This window comes from Dipteris shenzhenensis, chromosome 7 (genome assembly GCF_047967505.1).
Source record: "Dipteris shenzhenensis isolate YYH24624 ecotype China chromosome 7, Dip_SZ_1.0, whole genome shotgun sequence".
Classification (NCBI taxonomy): Eukaryota; Viridiplantae; Streptophyta; class Polypodiopsida; order Gleicheniales; family Dipteridaceae; genus Dipteris; species Dipteris shenzhenensis.
In genome coordinates, this window is record NC_141602.1 from 35,079,325 (window position 1) to 35,091,352 (window position 12,028).

The 12,028-nt window shown below is 41.3% G+C and overlaps 1 protein-coding gene across 1 annotated transcript; it reads left to right on the top strand.

The window, feature by feature from the left end:
- The first annotated feature begins 6,103 nt into the window (after positions 1–6,103).
- Positions 6,104–10,343, top strand: LOC147900268 (pentatricopeptide repeat-containing protein At3g53360, mitochondrial-like). The gene is made up of 2 exons (XM_087377200.1): positions 6,104–10,048; positions 10,191–10,343. The coding sequence occupies exon 1, from the start codon at positions 6,361–6,363 to the stop codon at positions 8,929–8,931; it is 2,571 nt and encodes an 856-aa protein (XP_087233326.1). The 5' UTR covers positions 6,104–6,360; the 3' UTR covers positions 8,932–10,048; positions 10,191–10,343.
- Positions 10,344–12,028: the final 1,685 nt, after the last annotated feature.

A 12,028-nucleotide genomic window follows, 5' to 3' on the forward strand; every position in this document is an offset into this window, starting at 1 on the left:
AGATGATCTATATCTCATAGCCATTTATTATTCTTCCTACTAGCTCTCTCCTAGAAAAGCTTTAAATCCCTCATCTCACTATGTTATGACTTTTTATGGGGAGGGAATTAGGATAAACAAAAGATATCTCTACTGGAGTGGTACTTTTGTATCCTACCCAAATGTAAAAGTGGCTTGGGTATCCTATGTATTTAGCAAGCTACTCATAACCTAGCTAGAAAATGCTATAAACTCCCTGCATTTAAACACTTCCATTAGAAACCTAACAAAGGGAAGTCCAAACGATTTCCTAAATGGAAAGATCTCCCAAAATGAACTCTTTTGGACCTAAACCATGCCTACTAAGGGTAGTGTGTCAAGAAAAGAGTGAGCCAACTTTGAATTTGAATGCCAAGACCTCAAACAAATAACAGCGACGTGGATAATGCATTTGTCTCTCTTTGATAAATCTTTCTACTTTATGGTGTTTGGAAAATTTTGTTTCATAATAACAGAGAGAGAGAGAGAGAGAGAGAGAGAGAGAGAGAGAGAGAGAGAGAGAGAGAGATTAGTGAGAGAGAAAATAATTGGTCAAAGAATAATTAGTGAGAGAGAGAAAAGCGGATGAGGAAAGGGTGAGGAAAGGGAAAGGCCATTGTAAGAGAGCATATACAAGAGGATACACAAGTGAAAACTATGGATTTGGAGGATGTGGATCATGGTGATTATGTAATTCTGTACTTGAAATTCACAAAACTAGAAACTTGAAGACAAAATGTCTCATTAAAACTCTTAGCTTATTTATGTCTATGTTATTGAATTCTCCATTGGTCTCCTTTTGTAAAATCACCAACTCTTCAACGTCAATTCGAGTGGTCTACCTCTGTCCTTCAAGAAACCTCAAATATCTTAAAGGACTTAAAGTAACCAATATAGAATGGGGAAAATTTTAAAGAAAATAGGGATGCTATAAATACACTCTTGCAATAATGGCAAGACTTTTCTCAACTCAAACATACAGGCTAAAGTTTCAACAAGTTTTTTTGAAAGAATTTTTACCTAAAAATGTTAGAAAGGGCGTGGGAAGTTTGGAATAATTATACTATGGGTAAATTTAATTTCGTGCAATACATAACCGAGTATAGGATGCGATCCTTAAGTTAAATGGGATTGATGAGTTTCAAAAGATAAGACAACAATAAGGTTGAGGTGAGAAGAACTTCCCCAAAACCTTGAAGAGACCATCAAGTGTTGGCATTACTAAGGGAAATCTAGAGTCAGAACTTCAAAACAAATTGGTTTTGTTGAAGATTCAATAAATTTCCCAATTTGAAAAGGAAGGGCAAGTTAAGAACCACGCAAGAAACCTCAAACACAAAGATATTCTCTTTTGAAAAGAGAGGATTATGAGAAAGCTAAGCATGAAAATATTTGCTTTAAATGTTTAGGCAAAGATGATTTTTCTTGCAACTGCCTAAGAGATAAACAATTGTGCTAAAGCCCCAAATAAGCCTCCATAAATCAAGTACATGCAGTGCAGGTATTACCACTTAAAGGTACTGAAATGTACACCGAGGTAGAGGTTTATCACAAGGATGGCACCTATATGTGTTGCCTATCATCGGCAATGTGGTAGCCAACGATTGCTCCCCATAATTTAATGAGGATGCATGGAAATATTAAGGGGCAAAATTTTTGGATTATGGTCAATGATAGTGCCCCACATAATTTCTTAAATTATGTGATAGCATAGAAATTGAAGTTGCCTGAGAGTATAAGTGCCCATGAATCTGTAGTCTCTCTTGCAAAGGGTAGTGATAAGAAATTACAGGACACACACATGACACATGGTTGTAGAGGTGGATATTATAAGGCTATCCGGATACCTTGGGTTTCCAAATTATTCATCTGGATAGAATAGGTGTCGAGTCTTGATCAAAATGATTAAATAATCTTGGGCATATCTTGCAATAGAGTTATTTAAATATCTCCATCATTTTTGGAAAAAATGGTAGTGTCTTCCAAATCTAAGGGGACATGATGTGCACGATTCTCCACTTATTTGTTGGATGGAATTGGAATGACTTCTACACCAACAAGAATGTGAGGTATATATCTCTCAGCTTACTTTTGTTTTATGATTTTAATTCTTATGAGTGTGAAAGAAGCAAAATTTCTTTTAATGTTGTTGGAAAGCATTAAGCTTCTTTTAATGATTTAATGGTTGAATTTAAAAATGTTTTTTGTTTGGTTTTCCTAATGACTTACCCTTGAAGAGAGTAGATCATAAAAAAGATATATTTCATAGCTCTACCCCTGTTTATAAACCCCATTGCAGAGTTAGTGAAATGGAAGAGCATTAGGTAGAAAGATAGTGTTGGCTTATGAGCCACAATACTAGAATTAAGACTACATAAGATGACAACCTATTCAAGATTCAAACAAGATGAACAATTCGACACAGTTTGAGAACCAAACACTGTTTATTTGAGAAGAAACGAATCACTAAGACTCTGGCCGCACCTCTACTGAATTTGTAGGCCTTACATGAAAGACACACGACTCTTCTAAGGACCCTAATGGAGCAGCTACTCAGACACACTATTTATAATGACATAGAGCACTGAAGGCTTGGACAAAAGGAGCGATTTATGAAGACCGCCATCTCTCCGAGCTATGTGTGACTGTGGCTCGCACGTAAGTCGAAGAAGTATTTTGTTGTTTGCATGAAGAGGCAACTCCCACATGCAGCTTCCACGTGGTCTTCATGTGCATGCCTCATACCATCGACCAATCATAAGCTTAGATTTGGCATGGGCCAATCAGTGGGTTATTTCCACGTTTTCTCTAATGTAACATGCGTACCCTAACTGGGTCTCCCCATGAGGGTGAATACCTATGGAACACTCCAGCAATCTCCCCTACAGCTAAATGGGGAAAACAATAATCTCTGAGCCTGCTAAATGGGGAAAACAATAATCTCTGAGCCTAAGTACATGACTTGAACAAAAAGACAAAATCATCTAAAAAGTAACTGGATGCTTATTATGAAAAGCCATACCAATCTTCCATAAGTGTTCCAAGTCAAAAGGCTCAGTACTGATCACTAAAGTCTACTTCAACAAGACCTGCCACTTCTTCCTTTGACGAGGATCATTCAAGTACACATGCTTTGTCCTTCAGAAGCTCATCCTTTTGTTTCTTATAGCAATGCCTTTCTATGTAACCTTCAGGTTTGCAATAATAACATACATGTTGAAGATTGATTAGATGCAAAAGAGTATGTAATTATTTCTTTATCGCATGTAGTAAAACACTGAAGAGAAAAACTTATGGCGATACATTGAAATTTTCAAAATCAGCATCTTGTGATTGCATTCAATATTTTTGAAACGTTTATTATAATATTTGAATATGGTCTAACAAAATTATTTTGAATATATACATCACGACCATTTGAAACAAATAAATGGCATGTTTTTTAAAATAATAAATAATGATTACATGAATGTATTTGCAAAGGAATTGCCTTATGGGTTTCGACCTACTTGAGGTGTTGACTGTAAAATTTATCTAGTTCCTAGTAGTCAACCTATCTTTATGAATCTTTATTGGTTAAGTCAGAAGGAAGAAGACTTGATAGTAAGGAAAATTATCGAATAACCCTAATGAGTAGCTGCTCAAACACACTATTCCTAATGACATAGAGCACTGAAGGCTTGGACAAAAGGATGTAAGACAACGTCTTGGAGCACTTTATGAAGACCGCCATCTCTTCGAGCTATGCGCGACTGTGGCTCTCAGGTAAGTTGAAGAAGTATCTCGTTGTTTGCATGAAGAGGCAACTCCCACATGCAGCTTCCACATGGTCTTCATGTGCATGCCTCATACCATTGACCAATCATAAGCTTCGATTTTGCATGGGCCAATCACTGGGTTATTTCCATGTTTTCTCTAATGTAACATGTGCACCCTAACTGGGTCTCCCCTTGAGGGTGAATACCTATGGAACACTCCAACAGATAGAACTTAACTAAATATTTTACAAAAAGCCAAATTCAACCAAATAGCTGACCTTGGTCTTCACCAATTTATTGGTAAAGAAAAGGATTGTACTATGCATTTATGCATAGATTATTGAGCTTTGAATAAAATCCAATAAATAATAAGAATGTTATGCCTCACATTGTGATCTCTTTGATCAATTTCAAGGGGCTAAATATTTTACTAAATTTGATTCCAGATTAGGATATCATGAAGAGGATGTCCCTAAGGCACGATTTCATACTAGGAATGGGCAAATGTCAACTTGTCTCCTAGGTATTGTCATTCCCAATACTTAAGAGAATAGGCTTACAAATTAACCTTACCATAAATGTAGAGTACATCCAGTTTTTGATGTAAGTAGGAGATGATGACAATCTCATTGGAGACGAAGTCCTAGTTGAACCCATTAAATTTGTTACTTTACCACATGAGCCAGAAAAAAGTTTTAAATAGATAAGGGAAAAGAACAAGACATACAATATATCAAGATTGTTTGGTTGAGTGGAAAGATAGACCTGAAGACAGTTCAGCATGGAAAAGGGTAAACAAACTCCAGACGAGGTTTCCCAAATTTGTTTTTGAGGATGTAAACCATTCTTAAGTGGAAGGGAATGTTGCATTAACCATAATCACATGAATCATGTGGCTTGGTTATGGTGAGGTGAGAAACTAGAGGGCTTGACAGTGTTCCCATGAATGGGGCATCAATGGTGGACTTTAAAATTTTAATGGTACAAATAGAAAAAAAATCGTTGGGATCTAAGGATCATCCTCGGCCTAGGCAATAGTATGGAGTGCAATGAGAAGGCCTAAAGGAGGCATAGAGGTACTAAGGTTCATTAGGGACACATGGCACTCAAATAGGTCCCAAGTGGCAAGCATTGGGTCGGGCCTTTCAACAATCCATAGAAGAGGTGCACTCGGACAATTGCATATAATGCAAAGCACCCAAGGTCTGCCATGGTCATTTCAAATAGGATAATTCCACATAATTGGCTATCTATCAACCTCCACTTGCATAATGGGGAGAATCCTCAGCAAGGAACCCGAAGCAATGCTACTTTATTTAGGTTCAACACCTATACAATCAATGATGTGTTTGTAATCTGGAGCTGAGCAGTTTTAAACAGAAGCTTCAAGGTTTCATAAAGCAAAATTATGTCAAAGATGTTGCCCACCCAAATTAAACCAAAGCTGTGCTTAAAGAAACAGAAGATGGTCCCTAGGGCCTGTGTGTGCTGCTCAAGCTGTCTACGAGCCCTTCTTGGGTCTGGGTGACACTCCAAATTCAGGCAGGTCAGAAAAGAATGATGATTTGTATGCGATACCATATTAGGAGTCCCACAGACATTGAACAACACCGAACGTGCCGTAGTGCAAGCCTCCTGGTAATTGATTCAACGATCAATACGAATCGTCTGGTATTGATCGTGAATCTCAAAACAGCCTGCAAGCTTCTCCCCAAGCGGGCCTTAGGGACGGTGCTAATGAACACGATCATTGAGACGATCATCATGATGCCTGACGAATCCATCCATGACGTTGATCAATCTGCAAGGAAGGGCAATGGTAGCAAGGATCGCTTCGACATATGAAGCCAAAGGCAGAACAATTTGCTCTTGTGTTGTGGAGAGTATAAGGAAAAAGCTCCTCTTTTGGAGTTCAGCTAGGCTAGATCTTCTTGCCTTTAGAGTGTCAATTGTCAACCAAGTCTTGTTGGCCTTTGTATTGTTCGTTCGCTCTTGTTGGTATCACTATAGGAACTGCATCGCAAAGCTTAAGAGGAGGTACGTTTTTTAGATGGGTCTGCACATGCTAGTTTTAGATTGCCTTGAGAGTCTTTGATTTTTCTAACCCACTAGGGAGGGCTAACCATTCAAACACTCAATGCAAGATCTTGCTTTGCAAGCTTGCTGCTACAGCTAGAGTGAATTGGGAGATTATGATTCTTTCACAGACACTCAGTGTAGGACGGGCTCTTGCAAAGGGAGACTGATTCTTTCACTGGCACTCCGTGCACGTTTTTGCTTTGCAAGCTTGTTGTCAAAGGACTCATGCTAGGTGAGGAGCCGTGGAAGATTTTCTCCTTTTAGTGGTGAGTGGTTGGATAGCACTAGATGAATAATTACTTCTGCAAATCTCAGGATGCCTAATGGCTACTATTGTCAGAGTTTGCTGGGATAGTTTTAGCACAATATAGCTGCTACACAATTATTTGTCGTCTTAAATTATGCAGATATTTGTGAAATGTTCAGATAATAGTGTTTCTATGGAGCATTCAAATATGTCCACAATTTGGGCCGCTAGCCTCCTTTAGTCTCTCTTTCTGCTGAGATGCTTGCTTCTCCTTGTGCAATTCGGGTGTTAACAATGCAGGCAGTTACCAGTCTTCACAAAGCAAATGCATTATCATGGAGTAGTATTATTTTGGCACATACGAAGCTTGGACAACACAAGCAAGCTATTGGAATGTATTATGAAATGCAGAAAACTAGCATAGAACCAGATGGGCATATTTTTGTTGCAGTCCTTAAAGCATGCACCATTGCAAGAACTCTTGTGTTTGGAAGGCAGGTTCATGGCCATGTTGTTGAAAAAGGCTTTGAGGTGAATATATACGTTGCAAATACACTTATTGACATGTATGCCAAATGTGGCAGCCTCAAGGATGCATGCAGAGTATTCAACACAATGCCAAAGCGAGATGTGGTGACCTGGAATGCAATGGTTGCAGGTTATACCCAGCTTGGGCATTGGGAGGCAGCCCTGCATTTTTTGCAGAGAATGGAACAGGACGGTGTCAAACCAGACAAGGTCACATTTCTTTGCATTTTAAAAATATATGTTAGCATATCAGCCTTAGATCAGGGCAAGCTGACTCATATTTGCATCTCTAAACTCGGGTTGGAGTTGGATATATTTATTAGTAGCTCTCTTATTGACCTGTATGCCAAATGTGGGAGCCTGGGAGATGCTTGGAGGTTGTTTGACAGACTGCCAGAACGGAACCTGGTGATATGGAACACAATGGTTGCAGGATATGCCCAGGATGGGGATGGTCAGGAGGCTGTTCAACTTTTTGAGCAAATGCAACAAGAAGGAATGATACCAAACCAGGCCACCTTTGTGTCCACCCTGAAAGCATGTTCCAGCAGAGCAGCCTTAGCTCAGGGCAAGCAAATTCATGCTCAGGTCATTGAATTTGGTTTTGAGCCAAATGCATTTGTTGGTAGTGCCCTGATTGATATGTATTCCAAGTGTGGGAGCCTTGTCGAAGCCTATAAAGTGTTTACTATATCCATGAGCCAAGACACGGTAACATGGAGTACATTGATTGCAGGATGTGTTCAAAATGCTCATAATCAGGAGGCTATCAGGATTTTTGGACAGATGCAACAGGCAGGCATTGAGCCTAATCAGGCCATATATGTTTGTATTCTAAAAGCATGTTCTAGCGTAAAAGCCCTACAACAAGGCAAGTTGATCCACGGTCATGTAATTGAGAATGTGCTTGAGTCAGAAGTATATATTGCTAATACCCTGATTGACATGTATGCCAAGTGTGGGAGCCTGAAAGAGGCACAATGGACATTTGACAACTTGCGACAGCGAGATACAGTGACGTGGAATGCATTGATAGCAGGATATGCTCAATATTTTCATTACACGGAGGCTTTCTGGCTTTTCCAACTTATGCTATGGGATGACATGGAGCCAGATAACGTCACATTTGTTTGCCTCCTTAAAGCATGTTCGAGCATAATGGACCTGGATCAGGGCAGGCTAATTCATTGCTACATCAATGAAAGCAAATTTGAATCGGATTTGTCTGTTGGGAATGCACTCATTGACATGTATGCCAAGTGTGGGAGCCTTGATGAAGCAATCAGGGCCTTCGACCAAATCGAACACAGGGATGCAGTGACATGGAGTGCAATGATTGCAGGCTTTGTCGAACATGGACATGCCAAGGAGGCTCTTTCACTTTTTGAACAAAGCCAGCAAATAAATGTGAAGCCTAACCAGGGTGCACTTGTTTGCACTCTGAAGGCATGTGCTGATGGAGCAGCCCTAGATCAGGGCAAGCTTATTCATGCGTACTTTATTGAAATTAGTTTTGAACCAGATTTAGTTGTAGGCAACAGTCTTGTTGACATGTATGTCAAATGTGGGAGTCTTGAGGATGCTTGTAGCGTGTTTAATAAATTGCAAATGCGAGATGAAGTGACATGGGGTATAATGATTGCTGGATTTGCCCATCACAATAGTTATAAGTTAGCCTTGCAATATTTTGAAGGAATGCAAAGACAGGGCTTGAAGCCTAACAATGTCACTTTCATCTGCCTTCTCTCTGCGTGCAGTCATGTTGGGCTTGTTGAAGAAGGGTGCCACCATTTCCGCTCAATGGCAGAAGAGCATAGCATTGCTCCATCAGTTGAGCATTATAATTGTGTGGTAGACCTTTTTGGGAGAACGAAGCATCTGAACAAGGCAGAGGATCTACTCATCAGTATGCCTTTCCACCCCAATGTTATTGGATGGATATCTTTGCTTGGTCATTGCAGAACAGATGCCAACTTGGAGGTTGGAAGACGGTGTTTTGAACGGGTGATTGCCATGGATTGCAGTAATGCTGCTGTGTTTGCTCTCATGGAAGACATTTATGGTAATGCTGGAATGCAGGAGTACGCTGACAGAATAGAAGAGATCAAGAGAAGTGCAGATGTGTGGAAGAAGCCAGGAAAAGCCTTTATTGAGATTGGCAGTTATGTGCACGATTTTATAGTGGGAGACAGGAGCCACAAACAAAATAATGACTTGTATTTAAAACTCAAGAGATTAAGTATGTGGATAAAGAATGAAGGAGAGGCACCTTGTTGTGGAGTTAGTGCTGCAGTTTCATGAGGTTAAAAATATAGTGTGTCAGAGAAGTTTCAACTGTTGCGTGAGTTTTATATGTACGCTGATGCTGATGGGTTGCCTGGTTCTAGAACTAGTGGCTCCTGATAAAGTGCATCTTGGATGTGCGAAAGAGCAAGTCTTCTGCCATGTGGCAGTTCCGCAAAGTATGGTTATTTAAAGCTCAGAGGCAGCCAATTCTCTGTGGATACAAACCTCACCTCATCTATGAAGTGCCGAAGTTTCTAGATGCTCCCAGACAGGGCCCCTCACAATTAGAGTTCACAGATAGCTCCCTTGTTCGAGCGGAGCCACTCTTGATGCTAGTCATGTTGACTGTGGACTCTTAGCATGCAAGTCCAGCTGCTGCACTCTGCTAAGTGAACAATGGCTATATGCAACCCTAACTTATCCAATAGAGCATGCAGAAGTCATTCCCTGCTACACTCAAGAGTGTATCTAAGGGAGGTTGCATGAAAGCATTCAAAACTTGAAAAATTGGGGAAAATGAGGGTTTATATCAACTCAATAAAAAGATGTACAACACCCACAAATCAGAAATGGGTGCACTATCCCATATTGGGATACAAATTGATGGGTGTGGATTTCGCTGACCCGGACCGAGAAATGTCCAAAAGCCTTCAAAACTGAATATACTGATGATGTGTGTGATATGGGGTGCAAAAGATTGACGATGCTAAGCAAAGCTTTGTACAAAGCCACTGCACCACCCGAAACTATTTCAGTGTGATCTTGTTAGTATGAAACTGTTCAAGCCAATCGGGGTGGAGTGGCTGCACCTTTTGAAGGACTTGTGACTGATTATGAGAGGGTATCACCTTGCTCTCAAGTGTGCTTTACCATATTCAACACTTCTTGGTGGTGATAAGTCACCATGCCTCTAATGGCTCTACTTTCTTGTAAAATCAGTGACTTCTCAGATGAGCATGATACCAAACCCAACATTTTTACGGTAGGCAGCCTAGAGGGATGTTTGAGCTTTCTGTGCCCTCATGAAGCCACGTGTTGCAACTGTAGACGTTCATCTTCATGAAGATCTAAGGGTGTGAATCTTATGGATTTTTAAAAGCTAATTTTGGTCTTAGTTTTTGGATTTCGAACTGTCATCTTTTGCTTCCAATCCTCCCGCGACCCATTGTTTGCTTCCAAGGTGCTTCTCACGAAGGGCGTGCCACCCGAATTCTCGGCCTCAGGTTTCCCCAGTTCCACTAACGAAGAAAGCAGTGGACGTCAAAGAACTGCAGAACCCACCGATACAGAGAAGGCATTCTCAATCTCAGATTTTCCAAGTTCCACCAACGAAGAACTCAGCAATGACTGCAGAACCCACCGATATAAAGATGGAATTCTCAGCCTCATGTTTTCCCGAGTTCCATCAACGATGAAAGCAATGAACGTCAAGGAACTGCAGAAACTACCGATACAGAGATGGAAACCTCTAGTGGAGAATGGAGCGTGAGAGACAATCCTATAGCGGTGGACAACGCAGAGGAACTCACGAAGCACAACGTTCCAGAGGTATCGTCAGCCTGCGTGCAAGGGGATCACGTACAGGGGACCGAGATCAGGGAAACAGATACAGTGGAAAAACAAAACTATAAGGAGAATACCCACAATTCCGCACCAAAGGAAAGCGGTGAAGAAGCAGCAACGGAAGATGCAGCAAACAGGACATGGGCCGCGGAAGCAAGGCGCTGCCTGTCTGATGAATGTTGTTTGGTGTATGAACCAGAGGGCCAAATCGAAGAGATGAGATCGACAGCCAAGCAGTGGAACAAACAACATCGACGCCAACCGAAAACAGGGAGCCTGGACAGCCTCCCGCCCCTCGTAGAAGATCATGGATTTTTCTTCTGCGTAGCACAGCATGTGCAGGCCTGATGATCGCCATAGCCATGATAATTGCCAAGCACTCACATTTCTTCAACAACGTGCTTCCGCTTACATTCTGCCACCCACTTAACCATCATGAGACTCGCTGATCTAATCGTGTCTGAATGCTCCAGCCTTGTAATTGTTTGCCTGTTTTCGTCGATCTAAGAGCTCGAGCTTGATTTCAAAAAGTCACACTCGGAACTTTGCATTGTCTCCCTATGCAACAATTAACCCCTCCCATGCTCCCGTTTCTTCGACAAGGCTGTCAAGATTTTGTTCACCTCGCGGGTACGATCCTGGCTTCGAAATTCTGCCTTGGTTGCGGCTTTACATATAAACATTGTTGTAAACTGGCTTGTTAGAATGTACACCCTCCGTGAATATTATGAGAGACTCGGCTGGAGCCGCATGGACAGTGTCATCCTGCTTCAACACGTATCCACTTGCTTGGTACTATTTCTTTTTTGTTTTTCAATAGTATGCTTATTAAGAAATGAAATGTTTTCCTACTTGTTCAGTTACGGACAATGGGGACTAGGTCTAGCATTTGAGGGTGGACCCCCTTACTTGGGGTTATGGGCATTAGTGACCCACAAGAGTGATGGCCTCTCTTTGAGAAGGACATTTGGAAACCACACCCCACCTGAGTATCCAAACATGGGACCAATCAAATGCACAGATTGCATACTGACCTAGGAACCATTCAAGAGAATATTCCCTGAGCTTTGGGTGTGGGCCTGGCAGCATGCCAAGAGTAATGGAGATACAAGATAAGACGACAAACAAATGAGCTCAGTATGGTTCAATTATGACCTTAGAGTATGTCAATAGATAGTCCAAGCTGTTAGGAACCCGTAGGTGCGATCAGAATTGAATTCTGACAACTTTGAAATTTTAGGGTTTTTGGGAGTGACACGTGGCAGATTGCCACATGGAATCTGAGCTGGCAGGTCAGTCCACCTGTCCCACACATGTGGCAGCATGCATGGCAAGTGGCAGGGCATGCAGGCCAAGTGTTTGGCTCCAAATCTGGTAGATTTGGGGCAGGTTGTGGGCTGTCGTCTTTGGGACTGCAGCCCACCAAAAATCTAGGACAAGTGTCCACCTTCCACTCTAGGCCTGGGGGGGGGGCTGAGCCTATAAAAGAAGGCCTCTCCCCTTCATTCTCTACATGAAAAATTCGTCACTTTTCTTCTCTCTCCTTTTG

Coding starts and splice junctions, on each gene's coding strand:
- LOC147900268 (XM_087377200.1), top strand. CDS start 6,361: ATGCTTGCTTCTCCTTGTGCAATTCGGGTGTTAACAATGCAGGCAGTT.